The 19,083-nt window shown below is 43.3% G+C and overlaps 1 protein-coding gene across 1 annotated transcript in view; it reads right to left on the bottom strand.

Moving 5' to 3' along the window:
• The window catches only part of LOC125900578 (latent-transforming growth factor beta-binding protein 2-like), a 103,194-nt gene that overhangs the window by 7,215 nt on the left and 76,896 nt on the right, over positions 1–19,083 (bottom strand). Inside the window, exons 27-38 of the mRNA XM_049595666.1 lie at positions 18,119–18,244; positions 17,754–17,873; positions 17,022–17,147; positions 15,136–15,258; positions 12,897–13,025; positions 5,218–5,346; positions 3,705–3,839; positions 1,599–1,805; positions 1,404–1,496; positions 961–1,089; positions 468–608; positions 76–249 (exon numbers count right to left, since the gene is read on the bottom strand). Coding sequence (XP_049451623.1) covers positions 76–249; positions 468–608; positions 961–1,089; positions 1,404–1,496; positions 1,599–1,805; positions 3,705–3,839; positions 5,218–5,346; positions 12,897–13,025; positions 15,136–15,258; positions 17,022–17,147; positions 17,754–17,873; positions 18,119–18,244 — 1,632 coding nt within the window. The remainder of the gene's footprint in view (positions 1–75; positions 250–467; positions 609–960; positions 1,090–1,403; positions 1,497–1,598; positions 1,806–3,704; positions 3,840–5,217; positions 5,347–12,896; positions 13,026–15,135; positions 15,259–17,021; positions 17,148–17,753; positions 17,874–18,118; positions 18,245–19,083) is intronic.

The following is a 19,083-nucleotide window of genomic DNA, read 5'->3' as shown; positions in this document are numbered from 1 at the left end:
AATGACAGGTATTATTGTGCAGTGTCATCACTGTCTTGTTCTTTTTCTGCATCATTCTTATATCCTGCTGCTCACCAGAATCTTTCCGAGGGCAGAAGGCACACTGTCCACTCCAGGCAATGCCGTACAGGCAGCAGCATTCGGTGTATGTAGTTCTGCGTCCCTGGAGGGGATCTGAACACATGTTGTCACCCTCCAGACGCTGCCAGCAAATATCCATGTGCACATCGTGTTCAGGTTCTAGAGGTTCTGGGACATAGAACGAGGAGGGAGAAAAACATAAACCAAGGATGCAGCCGTTTATATCACCGATATCTCATTCTATGGTAGAGGAAAAGTAAAGTGAACACATCCTGCCTTAAATGGATATTTTTCAAATCTGCTCTTTGTTAAGAACAACTTGGTTAATACCAGTAAAAATTCTACCACTGTGAGACCTAACGTTTAGACTGAAAATGCTGTCACACCTTCTGTGGTGTTGAGGCCAATGCAGCGCCGCCGTGTGCTGTCCAGAACTAATGGAGGACTGCAGAAACAGTTGAAAGACCCAGCTGTGTTCACACACACTCCATTCTCACAGGCGGTTCCAAATCCACACTCATCGTAATCTGAAAAACACATTCACAAAAAGACAGAAATTATGATGATATGTGGTTGAAATAATTGAGGTGCAACAACCAGTAATTTGATCATCAATAAAAATTTATTACATTTCAAAACATTGGTATTATTCAAACTAGAGGAAGATCTGTAGCTTCTTAAGATCTTTACAGTACGTTTTTGATGGCATGCCACTGAATCAGATTTTCAGTATAAAAATGGAGAAAATGTCAACATGAGACAGATCACAAATCATCCTGAAAATGATTCATGAAATAAAACACTCATATAATGACATCTCAGTTCAGTTCTTGTTGTGTAGATGTTTTTCAAACGCTAAAAATAGATGCCGTTTCTTACCCACGCACTCAAGCCGGATGTTATCATAGTAGAAGCCGGAGCGACAGTAGCAGGTATACGTAGAAAAGAGATTCGAACACTGTCCATTCTTACAAATGTCTGATCCAAACATCTCACACTCATTGGCATCTGAGGAGAGTGAGAGAGATTCACACTTTGGTGTTATGTAAGTGGGATGGAAAGTAAACACAGTCAAGACATTGGTGCCGTGCTTTAAATGTCATTTATTCCTCCAGTAAGAAGCTGTCAGGACACACTATGGTTACAGTAATTAGTCAGGTATGTAGGCAGGCATCCTGTTAAGCCTTGGCTAGCTGTAGAGACAGTCTCATAAATGTGGCGAGGGATTATGTCCACTCCACCGGTGTAAAGTTCTGTGTGAAGGGAGGCTACAAAGCACAGGAATATCAGTACAAGAAGTAAGTATTAATGCGAGAGAGTACCTATGTAAGGGCGCTGTTCTCTCAGATTTTGTGTAGAGGTAACAGTCAGGGGTAACAATCCACTGCCATGAGGGCACAGTTGGTTATAATCATCTGGAAAATACAAATTGGATTCATTAGTGGCAGAGAAGATGAAAAACATAACATGCAGTGAATAATTTTGATCTAATTTATTTTGACAAAAAGTTGTTGTACCTCTTCCTGGTACAGGACAGGCGTGGATCTCGCAGTTGTCGCCCCAGCCAGCGCCCACCGTACAGCAGCACTCCTGCTTGGTGGTGTTTCGAGACAAGACATTGTCACAAAAGTTGGCGTCGTTCAGGTTATAATAACACTCCTTCCTCTCATCACTTGAGGAAGTGGATGGAGGGACTTGAGGAGCGGGTGTCGGGACCATATCAGCTGTAGATGAACAGAGGAAACATGTCTTCAGGACAGATGGTCAGAGGTCGTGGTTAGCTACATAAAAGAATCTGTGGAGGAGGGCAAACTCATAGAGCTGCTTAAACTCAAATCTCCATATTGAAGTGGAATCTCCCAGCACATAAAGACCCTGTTTACACCTGGTATTAACATGTGTACTGGGTGATAAGTTCACAAGTTGCAAGCTCTAAGTACAGTAAAGGGTTGAATGCACCAGTTGTGTCCTCGATGGATCTTGAGATCTGATCGCTCAGACCACATTTGAAGGTGGTCTGGGACGCATATGGCCACATTCTTTCAGCAGTGTGTCCTTGGCCACATTGAAGGACCGCCTACTCAGCTGATGTCCTTGATTATCTGATGCCCCATAGGATAAGAAAACTTTCTGTTGCTGCAGTAACACAAAGCTAAAGGACAGTCTCTGGAGCCACACTACTGCCAGCGAACAGTCAGTCAGTTCAATGTACCTCCCTGTTCGCATGAGCTAAAACAACAGTAGCAGCAGCTGTTTAACGGTTCCAACAAACTCACATCGACACCAGAACAGCTTGACGATGTCGTTAAATGTGTTAATAATCGGTAGGTAACGTTAGTTGTGTGATGCTAGGAGGTAACCCTGTCACTATGTGTGTGAGGCCAGGTGGACTTTCACCATTGTTCCCAGCACAGAGGTCACACTCCCACAGCAGTGGTCTCCTAATGGCGCTTTTACGGTGCAATGAATACGTTGCGTGCAGCCCTACAATTAAATAAGTGTAGGTGTGCATAAAGCACCACAAACCTTCCGTCAGTTAAAAACAACGCATTTGGTCTTCGCAAATAGATGTTATTCTTGTGTTATTTGCATATGGAGCGGGGAAGTGAGATCCAATCACAAGTGGTCATTTAAGACGCATGTGGAGACGCATCATAATGCCAGGTGTGAACAGACACACATAAAGCTGACAGGATCACTAAAGACGCATGATTATATCAGGTGTAAACAGGCTCAAAGTTACAGTAAATCCTACACTTCGGCAGTACATCATCACACAGTAACAGTGTCGAGTGGCCTCTGCTCTCCATCCGTCAGAGTGTGTGCCTCCAGCAGGTACTGCATTACCTTCGCCTGCCACTGCTGAGCCTGCTCATTTGTCCAAAGGCATGGGCTCAGGCATCTCACCCTTAAGCTGCAGGCTTAGCCAAATGGAAACACTGGCATGTGAGTCAACACACCATTCACTCTCACATGATTGATTAACACACGTCAAAAGCAAACAGCGGAATGTGGCAAAAAGGTACACAAAGGCATAGCTGGGGTTTAGTGCCCAGGCAGAAGAAAAAACATCCCCGCTGAGGGCGCGCCGCTTAATAATGTAAATACGCCCAATTCGTGTACACATACGCCTATCAAGCTGGAGATGTGACAGTGTTTCCATGACTCAAAAGCCCTTTTCTGTCATTCTGAAAATGCAAAACGTTGCATATCTGTAACCTCTGCACTCAGGATCATTTTAGCATGGAAGAAAGCGATGTGTCTTTAGCGCTAATTGCCAACAGCTACACCTTATCCCTGTTTGTCTTGGTGAGGAAATGGGTTTACAGTAACTAGGCCCTTAGGGTATTTACTTGGCTCTACTGGAGGAGTTACTTCATCATTCCTTCAAGGGATTAGGCTAATACAAATTTTTGGAGGCAACCCATCCAGCCATAACCCTAGCCTGTAAAACAAATGGAAACAGCCAGGTCAAGAGATGCGGAGTAAGTTATGTCCACCTCGTCACCCTTGTTTGGATAATGAGAGACGGCTCATTAAATCAGGGAAAACTCCGTCTCCCAATGATGGGATGGAGAATTAAGTCCCGTGGGTCACTGTGAGTGCTAGTCCTGCTCCATTACCCAGGGAGCGGCACTGGCTGGTGATGGGATCAAATTCCTCATTGTCGCTGGGGCAGATGCACAGGAAGCTGCCATCGAAGTTCTCACACAGGGCCTCCCCGCACAGCGCCAAGCTCATCTCGCACTCGTTCACGTCTGAGAAAGACAGGAGAGAAAGGCGTGAGGTCAGTAAAGGATCCGGCACGTACGCAAAGGCATGTGCTCGACAAGGTCGTGGTGAGGTCACAAAAAATAATCTTTATCATCTTTTTACTGGAAGTGTGGTTCATATCAGACAGCACATAAATCATTGTGATGCATTATAGCCACATAGATTTTTTTTTGTAGTTACTGATTCTTGATTGATTCTTTATTTCTTTGTACACTCTTAATTTGTGCTCTGATGAAAAGGACACATTTTTTCAGTTCATCAAAATCCATTCATCCTTCTATAGAGACAGAGCGCAATGCATCATACTTTAGCACCTTATGTCTACCAGAGAGGAAAGTTACAGTGATGAACTCAGTACTGTCGGTCTGTCTCAGTGTCACCCATCCTTTCCTTGCTTAACTTGGAGAAATTATCCCACTGAATGAACAGAATAATTTCAACTATGTGATCAAATCACCAGGTAAGATCATCGTTTAAACTAATGAAGATCAACACCAGCGTTGCTTAGTTAGCTTCAACCTCAGCAGTTTGCCTGGCCAAATTAGCAAAATGCTAATGCACCAGTAGGCATACTGAGTGTTAGGATACGACAGTTTTCCAATTCTTCCTACTGATGCCTCACGCCTTATTGCCTGTTTCTACTTTTGTTTTTTTTTTGTTTCAGCAGCTTATAAAACCTTATGACTTCACCCTGTTGATAATGCATTCCATTTCACAGCTGCTTTTTTTCTGGCATTTTTCTATTGTTTGATAACAGATGGAAGTGACAGGGGGGGCACCTTCATAAAGTAGTTTTCCCCTCTGGTGTGGGCAGGACTTAATTGCACTCTGTCTCTATATACGAAATGCTTAAAGTTGTTTGATAAAAGAGAACAAACAGTATTTGCGGTCTCACACAAGAATCAAAGATAAATCTGGTCTTATTTTTGCATCTTCAATAAATCCCAAGAAAAGTCCAAAACTTACAATGCAACAGTCTCCTTAAAGATCTAACAATCTTTAAAAATGGGTAATCAAATATCTAAATGTATATTTAAATTAAACAGAAAACTCTCAAACACCTGGGCACTGTAGTTTTTAGCAAAAGTTGCTCAAACAGGTGTCAAGTGCAGCATTCGTTGGGTGCTATTTTCAGATGCTGATTTATGCACATTTGTGCTCCAGTGAGTACAACAATGTTTCGCTATGGCACAAAGTAAGGAGTTACATCAGGTTTTGGCTAAACAGACAGTACTTGTAAGTATGATTGATTCATTGTTGGTTTTGGTGTTTTTATAGGATTGTTCAGAAGACAACGTATCACCACGCTAATCTTTCAAGCAGTACTCTATGATTAATATTTGTTGAGGAGCAGTTACAGACCGACACATTTGCTCATGTCTCCTGGCGGGTTGGCGTAGCCTCGGTCACACTGGCAACGGAAGGAGCCGTCTGTGTTCTCGCAGAAGCCGTGGTTCCCACAGATGGTGTCATTGACACACTCATCAATATCTGCAAGGCGAGAGTGCACAGGAGAGGTGAACACAACATTAATATTTATAACATCACTCACACAATAGACTGTCAAACTGTCTGTTTTTCCAAAATAAACATCACTACCATTGTTGTGACCTTACAATAACAACAGAAATCACTGCCATCATAACATGCCAGAAACAGCTGACAGATTAAACAATTCATGTAAAGGGTTTTCAAACTTTGATGTTTGTAAATCAATTCAGGGAGACATTCTTTCTGCATCAACACAGTGAAACAGTGGATCTAGATCTGGAAGACTGCAAGTGAATGTTCTTTAGTTGTGTCAATAGTGAGAAGCGACACTTAGGCCACCGGGATGTTGGCAAAGAGTAACAGATGGAGGAGTTTACAACATGAAGCCAGCATTCTGCATTAACTCAGACAGTTTACAAGCAGTTAAAGAAAATGGCTGAGTGTTCAAGTTTGGCATCAGCAGTTGCTTCCCATCCTAATCAATCAAAATGTTTAAACCTACTTAATGTGTTTGACATCAGCTGTAGATCTAAAATGATACCATTACAGGATTTTTAACATACACTCTTACAAATAGTGGTTACAAAAGGATTCTTCCTGAAGGGTTGAGGTTCTACCCAGATCCATTTGCATCTGAAGAACCCTTTTTGAAAGAAAGAGTCCTTTAGGTTTGTTGGGTGTTCTCATCTTTGCTCTCAAATATTCAAATGTTTACTCATGTTTCAAATTGTATTTTTATTTAGAGATGTATCAGGAGTCCCCTCTTGTCTTTTTACGTGCATTTAGTATTTGTCTCAATTTGGAACCAAGTTGGGAACCAAGTTTCGGTTCCCAACCCTACTGCAGCATTGTATAGAAAGGACTGTAGTAGCAGTGGTTTCATGAAATCTCCACCCCCTAAAACCCGACTGTGACTCATGAGCGTCGTGGGTTGTACAGGACCACATCAGTCTTGGCCCTTCAAGAGACCCATGACATACAAGGCTGCTGAATGTTGTTCCTCTGCCCTCAGACTAACCTACATAACTCAATCCATGATTAGCAAGAGACAGATCTATGCATGATGGAGTCCATTACTATGATAAGAGCCACCCTGGGTGGGATCTTGAAGAAACCCTTGGAAAACAAAAGGGTCCCCAGTAGAAGCCCCTGATACCCTGTTTCCACCAAAACAAAACTGGTTCTATTCAGGGTTGGAAATTAATTTTTTGTCCCCTGGCCACTGTAGCTGGTGGATTCCCAAATTTACCAACCACTCAATAGATTACCATTGCTTTTTGGCTGGTTCGTGAAGAAAATCTAGCAGCCACTTGCATATTTTACCAGCACTTGGTGCTAATTTCCAAACCTAGTTCTGTTCCATTTCCTGCACCTAATTTTGAACCGTTCAGAGAATTTAAGCCAAAAATAAATTATTTCAGAACCTCAAAAGTTGGTTCTCAGCTGGAACTAAAATATAGCAGGTTTTCCTTGACCTGAGGTGAGAACCATGACAGCATCAGTGGGCATGTCATATGTGACAGGCTGGAAAGAGAAGATAGAGAAGACAACAATGGAATATTTAAGAGAGAAATCATTGAAAAAAAGAGCATCAGAAGTCTCATTAATAGTTGGCCAATGCTTGTTTTTTTTGGGTAAAAACAAAGATTTGTAGCATTAGAACAAAAGTTTGAAGGTAATTAATGTAATACACGGTGCATTGTGCAACATCCCTCATTGATGACGCATCTGTGATTACAATGGTTCTGCGCAAAACTGGTGGAAAAGCAAATAAATAGCACCAAAGTTCCACGAATCCTGAATAGAAACCGTCCCAAGAACCAAAGCGAATTCCGTGGAAAAGGGTTATGAGTGGGTTCTTGTTAGCACCCTTAGAAGGTAGAAAGGTGCTGGATGAAAGAGAGGGTTCTGAGTGGCTCCATTATAGAGGGGTTCTCTGTAGAAACTCTCATAGGAAGTTCTGGGTGAAACCTGTCACAGATGGTTCCAGCTATAACCCTTTATGCTTGGCTTTGTTTATAGGTAAAACTCTTTGCAAGTGTTTCAAGTGGAAGCTCAGGTGGAACCAAAAAGGGTTCTCCTACTGGGACAAGTCGAAGAACCCTATGTAGTTCTTCTTAATAACTTTACTTCTAAGAGTGTAGGAGATCTGGCAGATGGCAGCCTACAGTAGTTCAGTGTTTGCATGGCAGTAAATCATAAAACCAGTGGAGACATGACATGCTATATGTCAGCGTGAGAGAGAAAGACATGGACGTTGAGGCTGTTAACACTGGACCGTGTTACAACGCTGCTGATTCTCTACGACTCGCTTTTTAAAGGCAACATTTGTTAGCAATTTCTTATTTCTTGGCGTCTCGAGTGTAACAGAGAGGCCAAAGACTGATACTGCTGCAAGGCAAGTCTGATTATAATCATTTAAAAAAACACAATCGGAGAGTTTAATGATCACACTTCAGTCATGTGAATTTGTTCTCTGGTCAGTTTTGTTTGTCTCTGATCAACGTTAACCTCCTAAATCTGTTTCAGGGTCACATAACCACCATTTGTTATGTTTTTCAGTCATTCTAAAGTGTTCATTTTAGTGAGTGTTTACTTGTTCGCCATAACAAAATGGCCTATTCATCTGTTTCAGTCTTTGGTCTGTAATAGCATCTCCTGACCATAAATTTGTGAGAAATTAGTTCCACAACCCATGTTAGAAAACACATCTTGTTCTTTTCAGTTAAGAATTAAAAAACAAAGGAGAAACTATTCAGTCAGAGATGAAATTAAGTCAGTGCTTGTATATTTTCTGAAAGTTGTTAAATCAGGAACATTACAGTTGACAGTTGATATGAACTGCACTAATCAAATTAGAGGACACACCACTGTGTTTTATCATGAGCATGATTGAATTTTTTGTAGTCTTAACAATAACAACCCTCCATGACCATTCCATTCAGAGTTTCCATGACTAATAGTAACTCCACTGGAGCGATCACAAGTTCTAGAAAAACAGGGGGGAAAATGCAGACAATAAAATCACAACAACCCGAATACTTGAATTACATTTTGATCAGCTCCACTAAACAGTCTCATTCTTGTAAAGCTCATTTTGGATAAGTCTGCTCCTAAGATCAGTTTGGACAACAAGTCAAGTCCAGTGGCACCGTTTAAAACAAACTGCTTTATGGAGTGCAAAGCGCAGTCATTCACATATTGTCTAAACCGGTTTTATTTAGCCTCTGAGCACTCGTAAAGGCTGTATCAACTGAAGAAAGGGAGAAAGTGGGCCAGAAAAACCACAAGCCATTTGATTTTGAACAGTGTGCTTGGCCAGGGCCTTGTCTTCCCCTCCAACACAGACAACTACTTTGTCAGGCTTGCTGGGGGACAAATCCTCTGTCAGTGTTCCTGTCCTGACTTGGCCACTTCTCTAACATGCCTCTGGGGTCAGAGACAGGGGCTCCCACAAGCTAATAAAACCGCAAAGACAAAATTGCCTTTGTCATTTTGTAAAACCTTTCACAGGAAACGCTGAGAGGGATTGCTAGAATAGACTTGTGGGCTCAAATGGCTGCAAGATGATAGAGGGAGAATGGATGGACACATACTGAAATCCGCCAACCCACTGAATTTGCATTTTTGCAGCTGAGGAGTGAGATGCCAAACCAGTGTAGCAGTGGCGACGTTTTTTGGATACCATAAGATATTACAAGTAATTGAAAAATACATTTTGGAGGGGAACGTTCCCCCAGCTTAATCAGGAGTATTCTCAGAGTAAGGTGAAAAGTATTAAATATCAGAGTTTAAGGAACATTTCCTCAAGTGTGAAGAGCTTAAGTGGAGTCTGGAATGTTGGAATGACAGCGGCGGCCAGCTGGGAGGTCTGGGAGGGAGGCGATGAAAGCTCTCTGCTAATATATAAAATAATCAGTGTCTGCAGGCAGATTTTCATTCATGTGTAACATGGAACAAAATCTGTTGCAAACCACATGTTGTGATGATGAGACGCAATCAAAGAAATCGTCCTGGGGAGAAATGAGAGCATCGAGACCAAAACAATTTTAATGGCCTTTGTTTTTCTGTGTATCTGTCTTGAGTGGCAGCATTACTTGACCAGTAATTTAGATCTGTCTTCCAAGCGGAGAGTCCGTTCGCTGATCACAGCGCTAATGGTTTGTGGGAAAAAATGAATAATACGAAATGAGATAACTCCACCAAGAGCTAGTCTCACACCAGCAGGACGTGGGGTTGCCTTTCTTAGTCTTTCCATGTAATAATCGGTTACGTCAGGACACATGCAGAGCTGTAAATTGCCTGAAGGGAAGATCTGAGGCAGGGACGAGGGTGAGGAGTTCAGTTGAGGTGGGAGGAGCTGGGGAAATGGGGCGACCTGGCGCAATAGGCACCTATCTTAATGGTCTGACCCCAGAGGACCTGCTTCTTGGATCCGGTGATGCTGCGGTTAAGGGGTGGGGAGGGTTAATGGTGGGGGTCTCTGTGCCATGTGTTAATGTAGAGCACATGGTGGCAGGCAGCAATAATATAGGAATCGGTGACTGTTGGCTCACCCTCCGCAGCCCACACTTCTCCCATATTCTCTGGGCAACCCCTTGTCTGATTGGACCCATATGCAGAGGTTATTTCACACGCGACTGGGCGAGGATGAGGTGAGGTATTTGTTTTCAGGGAAGCATGTTTGTGCGTTCTGTCTGACGTTACATCTACAACATGTCTTGGGTTAACTACAGTGGAGGTCAAACTGTCATATCATGTGTGTACTTCTGAGAAAAAACACCATACAGTACGTACGCACAACAGTATGATCACACACACATGGTAAAGTCTTTAGATTTCTATACGTTTAAAGGGGTAGGAGTGTGACCACAGACAATTTCCGCCCATGGGAAAGCCTTATTAAAAACATAAAGAGCATAGCTTGTGGGAAATTATGAGCATGATGGTGAATTAAAGCTTAAAAAACAATGACCTGCGACTACACACCGCCTTTTTCACATGCCCATAGGAGCCGTGTGCACTGTACAGCATCATAGCAGAATGACAGCCCTCACGGTACAGTTGAAGCTGACGCGCTGCTGTGGAAAAAACCCTGTTTTCCCCTTTTGTATTATGGCCTCTAAATCTAAATGAGTGCTGCGAGCAGAGCCAAAGACAACCGCTGCCCCTTCGAAGGCCGGTGAGTAAAAATAAAACAACGCCCCTCTCAGAAACTGCAAATTACAGTGTCTGGCCTCTTCTTAAATATTTGATGATTTTTACAAGCAGACAAAAATGCCCCGGAGTAACTGAGCTCCCTCCCTGGACTTTTATTGGGGTGACGGCAGCATCTCCCACAACTTGCAACCGTGAGGTGAAACAAGCCGCTATTGTGTGCAGCACCGGGCTTTTGAGGGCGAGAGGGCTTGGTTTTCAGTCTGGGGCTGTGAGTCAAGGCTGAGCTGTGCGAGTGTTTGTTGTCGGGTCGGGGGAAAACACGAAACAGCTCGCGCCACAACATAGCAACGGGGGAAATATGGTCAGACTCAGTCATAACTGGGCAGCAGTGTGGGGAAGGTGATTTTTGAAACGTAATAGGTTACAGATTACTATCTAAACTGTTAAAAATATAATCAGGAACGTAACTATTTTAACCTTTTCTGAATTTTGAAGGGAAATATTTTTGAAATTCTAAAACTGAAAGGCGTTTTTTTCCAACATGTCCACCTGACTTGATGTGGTTGGATGGTCAGAGGCATGTCAGTCTCAGGTGGCTTTCAAAATTTGTCCGCACACTGCCAAACAAATGGAGCCTGTCTGGGCGTAGACAGCTCCCTGTAAGCCTCCTACCCTTGATGGGTTTTTCCCAACAGCTTTGCTGACCTGCATTGTTCAGATATCTGCCAAACAAAGTCATTCTTGCACAGCAAAAACATGCAGAGCAACAGAATGAATATTTTATTCTACAAATAAGAATATATTAAGTTGTAATCCCTGTGTAATCACCAGCTTTTTCATTCGTGACTTTAATTCCTTTTTTTCAACAACTGTAACTGATTACAATTACATTTATTCAGTCATTTAATTATATGTAACTAGCTGTTTTTAATCAGGTCCCATCTAAAGATTCAATTGTGCTCCGCAGGACATGTCAGATAAGAAAATGTGTAACTCACAGAAGATAACAAGGCATTGATTTGAGCAGTGGTTTCACTCTGACACTAAAGCAATGAAGGTTGGCAGCTGGTTTTAATCTGCCCTTATCACACTGCAGGCCCCGGCACTCTTCAGCTGGTGCCAGACAGGCAACACCGTAAAGTGCGGCGAGGAGGCAGCCACTCCAAGCCGGGATCAGGGTGATGGAGGGGGCGTAGGTCTGATCTGTCACTGATCAGCATATTCTCCCCCTGATCTCCATCTGTTGATAGTCCAATAAAAACTCAGGGTCATGAGAATATTTGAAGCCGCACTGCACTCGGAGTGCATCTCCACAACGGTTACAGTCTCTGGTTCTCTCTCTAACACAAACACACAAGCGGGGATGCAGAAACCCACAGTTAACCACATGCACGCACACACACTTGCACTCACATACGCACACAATCACCCGCAAACACCCACAGCTTCCATCTGCAGTCCAACACATCATTCCATTTGGATGCTCTCAGACTGCTTTTCCCCCTCCTCGCCTGTCACTCTCCGGTGACTGTTTGGATTCTGTCTTAATATGAGGAAAATATTTGGCCTTTTGTTTTTGTCTCTCGTATTCCTCATAAACCAGACTTGTTGTTTTATGGTGCTATGAGAGCAACAAAGACAAGCAATGCTGCGCTACAAAATAAAGACAGACAAACTCAGATCGTTGTGCAACAAACCACATTAATATTTCAAACCCAAGGTGTCTAATCCTGCCAGTAAACACAGAAAGCTTCATGTATTCTGGTGGTCATGGAGATATGTCTGTTGTTGTTGGCCAGCTGTGGGCCCAGATGTAGCATAAGTGCAAACCTAGCCAGTCAACCCAGGTGACTGGGGAGAGGAGGCAAGGCCCCCACAATTTTATCCCCTCTAAAAAGAAGAGCAACGGTGATCAGGTTCCACTGGTGTCTCTGCCAGAGGCACTCCATTAGCTCCGTTGTCCAAAGGATGAGACCATTATCAGCTGGCCTCACACACCGCCTCCAATGACAGTGCACTCCTCTTTCTAAAGTGCCCCAATTTCAGGGGCCATGTCTCCTCATCTCCCCCATGGCCTCTTGTGCAGGAAGACCCGAGTACCTGATAGCTTTTTGATTCACATCAGCCTCTTTGTGTCTGCATGCCAAGCAGATATCTTTATCTACGCACAGAGGGAGACTCCTGAATAGCATGCAGAGTTGATTTGAGGCTACGCTCTCCTCTATCTTTAACTACAGCCCAAATGGTGAATGGTACAAAAATAGGTCGGTTCATACAATGCATACATCTTCTGCTTCAGTCTAAAGTGAGTTAGTCTCCAAATCTGCCTGTTTTTTCTTAACATAATTGTGTGTGCTGGTCTTTTAACGACACGCGGTTTAACCACTCACCGCAGTCTGTGGCGTCCTCTCCCTCGAGGCCAGGCTGGCAGCCCATGAAACAGCGGTAGGAGCCGATGGTGTTTTCGCAGCGCCAGGTACCACACACTGAGCTTCCATACTCCTTGCACTCATTCTGGTCTGTACAGTGAGCGAAAGAGAGACAGATGTTGGTTAGTAACTGACAAACAGAGGCACAAACGCAACCACATGTGCAATCAGACACTAACACGGACGCATGCAACCCCCGCACACACACTTGTATTCCCTCCTCTGCTCTTCTGCTTCCAGTGTAATGGTTGTACAGCAGGAGTCGGCCAGGAGGCCTGCGGTGTAGCTGTCCTCAGTAAACGCAGCAGGCAACAGGAATGGCCAAGAACAATATTATCACAGCAACCAAAGAACTTGTGAAGGAGCTAAAGGGAGACGTTCCAGAGGGAGAAACACCTCCTGCTCACAATGGGGTCATTCATACTTCCCTCTGGGGAGAGGGAGTTCAGGGCTCCAGCCATGTAATCCAGGCACCCCTCACTCCTGAGACCTGAGAGGAAAGCCTCTAAGCCAGGCTTGGACACTTTCACTAGAACCCAGTCCCCACTGCCTATAGATAATCAATCATAGCCAACTGTGTTATACTGGGTACACTTAAGTCTAAATGTAGCGTGACGATCAAACAGCTAATGCTGACATGTTGGTTTACTCTGAGAGTAGAAGCCTCAGGGCACAGTAAGAGGTCAACAATCACTATGACATATACAAGGCAATTTCAAGACCTGTCTACACGTATACAGATAGTTTTGAAAACCAATATTTTCCTCTTAGTTTGGGCCTCTCATCCATATGCAACGGCAGTTTTTTTTTGTTTTTTTTTTGAAAGTGCTTTGTATCTGTGTGGACGTGTTAAACAGAGCGTTTAGGAAATAATGATTTCATCTCGAATTTACGCATGCCCATTGTTAGTTTGTGTGACGAGCATGTGCCAGAAACAATAACATCACAGCAGACTACTGGCTTGTTTACATTTTGTTAGCACTGCTCAGTGTATTGACTACTTTACATCTTAACTTAGTTTTGCTGAATCCCTTCACAGAGGAACAGAGCTGTGTGCTGTGCCCAATGTTGTTTGGTTCTCAGCACCACAGTTTGAGGTTCACCAGAAACAACGGTTCTGGATCAGAACAGATGGTGGGACACTTTCCAGAGTGGTAATGTTGATGAGGAGTCTAAGTCTAACTTTGACATGTCCAGAGCAATACTTGTATCTTTGAGTGAGCTCCTCCTGTCCATGTGGACAGAGATTTCGTAAAACAAAGTTCGTGTGCACATAATTTTCTTTTTAAATGAACAGTATTTAAGGTTTCAGATTGCAACCAGCTGAAACCTCTCCAGGTCAGAATTCCTTCGGTGAGCATTGTTCAGGGTTTTTTTTTTACTAGGAGCTGAATTACTCACAAAGGTCTCTTCATCTCCAGAGCAATCCAACCAGGTGATTAAAACCAATAAAAACACTAAATAAAGCAGTTTCACATAAATAAGTGTTTTTCCCATGCTGTTCTGCACACTGAAGATGGGCCGGTAGTCCAGTACTTGCTAATGTATGCTCTCACCTTTTTTCTGATCTAGACGTTTGGGAGATTTTGAGCTGAATTATCTGCCGAGGCATCCTGCTACATTGTTTGGCATGTCAGGGATGGGCCAATAGCTCAGCACCTGGTAATGTGTGCTCACCTTTTTTCTTTGATAACTTTAAGATTGAGACGTTAAGAAGGTTTCTACCGGAACTTGAATTATTCGCAAAGATCGCTTCCTCACCAAAACAAACAGATCTGGTGATTTAAATTGGTAAAAACACTGAATAAAGAAGTTTCACATTAAAAAAATCTGTGTTTTTCAAAGGCTATCGTCACAGAGGGGCTGCTAACTACAGTGGCCAACCCAAAAACCCAAAAACACAAATGGCCCTATCGAAAGACACTGTTTGGTTTGTCCATTCTGGGCTACTGTAGAAACATGCAACATGGAGATTTCCGTGGATGAGGACCTGCTCCCTATGTAGATATAAACGGCTCATTCTAAGGTAATGACAACACCATGATTCTCATTTTCAGGTGATGACACACTAAAGAAAACACACTTAATGTAATATGTTCAATTTCTGCTAATATGTCCCCCTAAATCCTAAATCGAACGTTTAAAATGAAGGAGGAAAATATCCATTTCACAAATATTTTGGGGCCTTATCCTGTCTTACCTTCACAGTCAGCTGTGTCAGCGTTGAACTTGAAGCCAGCTTCACACAGGCACAAGAAAGAGCCATCGGTGTTGAGACACTCGCCTCGGATGCACACGTTGTCTTTACTGCATTCATCCACATCTGGCATAGAGAGATGAGGGAAAGAAAGGCAGACGAATTAAGAAAGATAACTGGAAAAAGGGTGGGTCAAGTTTTGTTACATATTGATTATCCCTAAATATCCCCATATATCCTCCGTCTTTGTTAAATCCACAGGGAACACCACTCCTTTTCATAAGTATCACAAAAAGAATGTGTAATCAAGCGCTTGTCTGAGCACCAGATTCATTGGCCATTTGGAGCATTTAACAGTATACTGGCAAACAGGAAACAAAGGAGGAAAAAAACATCTACCTCGGTTTTTCAGGCTGAGAACATTTCCCATCGACTCGTAAAAATTAATAACGACCACAACATGCTTGATTAGCTGTAGATTTGTGGATAATTGCGGCATTACGACATAATTTGTAAGGCACTTGGACTTGCGGGTAAAATATGGAGAAAGCGGGGGAAATTCATTGCTGGGGAAAAGCCTGTCCTCCTTTTTCAACCTTTGATAATCAGATGAATCTTTCAGAGACGACAAGGCAAACACCCGTTTGCAAAGATAGGGAGAAAAAAAACAATAGCCCAGACTATAAGTAAACACATAAATATGCTGTGACTGGATAGTTTTGGAGTTAATTCAAGGACTTCAAAGCTTTTATTGAAAGGCACAGCGACAAGGCCATGGCACAACCTGTGGATGTGGATTAAATTTAGATGTGTTTCAGTCTGCTGTCAGTCCTTTATTACGTATGTTCTGTTTTCGCTGAAAGACCAACACGGTCAAGGCCAAGCATCATTTTGGCCTCACCTGACTAAACCCATCTTTCATTCCCATAAACTCACATACCCTCATCCTCCCTTCTCCTCCCCCTGCAGGCTCATGTCAGAGGGGTCTGGCTTTCATTGTGTCAGCACTGTACACACAATGGCAGGCTGCAAGAAAATATACGACTACTGCTGATTTATAGGATAATTAGAGCCTAGTATTTGTTGTGGCGGGCAGCCAACGTACCTGATGCAGGCTGGGCAGTTTGCTCAGAGTCTGAGTACGGTGTTTAAGGCGCTCCGAGGCCAAAGCCTTAGCAGAAGAATGTCCCTGTTCAAGGACTGAACCTAGTCCTCTACAATAAGTCACACTTGCCCATTAGAGGATTGTGCCAGCGTCTTGCAGGGGCCTGAACCCAGTGATTCAAGCCTACCTGCTTCACATCACGACAGGATATTTCACTGCCAGACATCCTGCCGTTTACTTCACCTCTTACTGTAGTTGCAAGACACACCAGAAATAACACTGATCCCATTCTGACAGCCTAGCCAGAGTTATTTCATGTATTTTGACAGCAAATTCTCCAGTTTGTTGAAAAGAAAAGCCTTCCTTAGCTGATGATCAGGCTGCATTTTTTTTTCCCATCACTGTGACCAGTGGGTCACTGGGTGCGGCTGGAATAACATCAAACTGATGTCCGAACGGAGAGTGAGCTGAGACAGTTGATGAGGCCACGGCCCATTACACAGAAAGGCTAGTCTGATCACCCATGCCAAGGGTCCCAGGCTGGGCCTCAGCACCCAGGACAGTGTGTTGAGGATACCATCTGTCAGCCTGCATGCACTGAATAAAGAAACGTGTGCAAGCCAACGAGGTTACTGTAAAATGACTTAATCTAAAATCATATTATATTATTACCAACTTTTTCTAATTAGGACTCTGCCTCACCCAATTACACAAAGCTCATAAAATCATCTGAAAAGCAATTTCCCATTGCTGTTACTGCTCTTGTGCCAGTGTGTTACTGTACCTTGGCAGCCGGTCTTTCCATCGGTGGTGGTGTATCCATCAGGACAGATGCATGTGTAGGAGCCCTCAATGTTCACACACTGTCCTTCTCCACAGATCCCCACCACGGTTAAACACTCATCGATATCTGTCATAAGCATACACACACAGCTGTGTCAAGATGCCAACATGAAGTAAGCCACAAGGAGCAGTTAAGCATTAATGGTATATTTTATGTGTCAGCTGACCCAGAAAACACCAAAATTTCTACATATCCTACATAATCGTGAGCTTGTAATTCATGTATAACCCACGTATTTAGGAAGGCTGCGATCATGTGACCAATGTGCTGATGGGAGTAAAGAAGGAGGCAGGTTGAAGTGGTGGATGGGTAACAAAACACAGGACTTTTCCCACGAGACCAGTTTTGGAACCGTGCGATCTTTGCGTAAACTCACTATGTGTTTTTTCCCCTAAACCTAACCACAGTAACTTTACGTGCCTAAACCTGACCTCAGTAACTTTACATTGAGTTACGTAATGTCATTTATGAGGTGATAATTCGTAGAATATCATACAAACTGTTGTATGTGGATATGTTCATAGGAGAGAGTGAAAAAAGCACAGCTGGTACTGGTGTATCTATACTGAGTACTGAAACCATTTCAAATATACAGAATCAATATATATTGATAAATCAATATTTCTTACAACACTAGAGTGTATGTGTGTGTGTATGTGTGTGTGTGAATACCTCTGCAGGATGTCCTGTCCACGAGCTCCATACCAGCTGGGCAGGTGCAGCTATAGGAACCGATGGTGTTGGTGCACTGGCCTGCCACACACAGGCTGGTGTCCTCACACTCATTCACATCTGCATGGACAAACAAACACAGAGAGAGAGAGAGAGGGAGACGTCATCAGTATGACACATTCACACCAGCTGTAAATCTCACTTCCAGACCACAGTGAGCATGTCAGAAAAGTCATGCATCATCTACATCAGCACGTAATGACTTATTCTAACTACAGTAGGTCATACTGCACTGGAACAGATGACATATTAAAATGACTGCACAAAAATCTAGTGACCACAGTCAGCCACCCACTACGCCATACCTTCGCATGAGAGCCCGTTGGGTGCCACTGTGAAGCCACGGTCACAGGCCATGCAGGAGAAGGAGCCCTCTGTGTTGGTGCAAACACCCGTGGGGCACACACCTGGGGTCTGGCACTCGTCAATGTCTAAGATGCAGAAGAAGAAGAAAAGGTTAGCTTTAGTTTATCATCTTAAGCAAAGGGACCTCTAAAGAATCTACTTTTTTGATCGTTCGCTATCTGTAAAAAATTGTGTGTGTGTGTTTCGGCCTACATACAGTAAGCAAAGCCGCCTTTATTAGATCGCACTGACAGTGTTTTATTAAAAAGGGTGGAAAGATAAGTATGCAGGAGGGTCATCGAATCCAAAACAGCAAGCTATTACAGGTGGCGCATAATTACTGTATCTACAAACAGTCCCTGGCTCGCTGTTATGTGATCACTGGAAATTCCTCGACCCGGTGCAGATTGTATTTCTTACAGAGAAAAATTGTGTGGGCCATTGTTAAGTGATTGGGACGGCTCAGTTTTGCCTTTGGGTGAACAGTTCAACGGGGCGAGCTCGCTGTAGTACGTGGAAGGCAGGGGAGTGGTTGACTTCATTTCAAATTAAGCCCTTAATATTTTCCATGGCATCAGAGGCATCCATTAAAATCCTATCAGAGGCCGACTTGGACTCGGGCTTGTTTTGTAAAACCTTTTCCCAGCACAAAGACCCATATCGGTAGGGGATCTTCCTCTTGGGCTACATCCACGCTTCCATTCAAAAACACACCACAGTATATATGACTAACTGAGGCCATGTTTGAATCCATTTAAACAGCCATTCCTTTTCTGCTTCCCATGAAGTCATGACAGATCAGCCTCCCCGGATTCGTCAAAGCAGCCGTTTCACTGCATTGATCTCATAAATCATGTCATGACAAATTACTCTGCACGGTAAAGATTTTCTGTAATCATGTTCTGGGTCTAATGCATTCCTTTTT

This window comes from Epinephelus fuscoguttatus, linkage group LG14 (assembly GCF_011397635.1).
Source record: "Epinephelus fuscoguttatus linkage group LG14, E.fuscoguttatus.final_Chr_v1".
Lineage (NCBI taxonomy): Eukaryota > Metazoa > Chordata > Actinopteri > Perciformes > Serranidae > Epinephelus > Epinephelus fuscoguttatus.
This window is presented reverse-complemented; position numbering and strand designations above follow the sequence as displayed.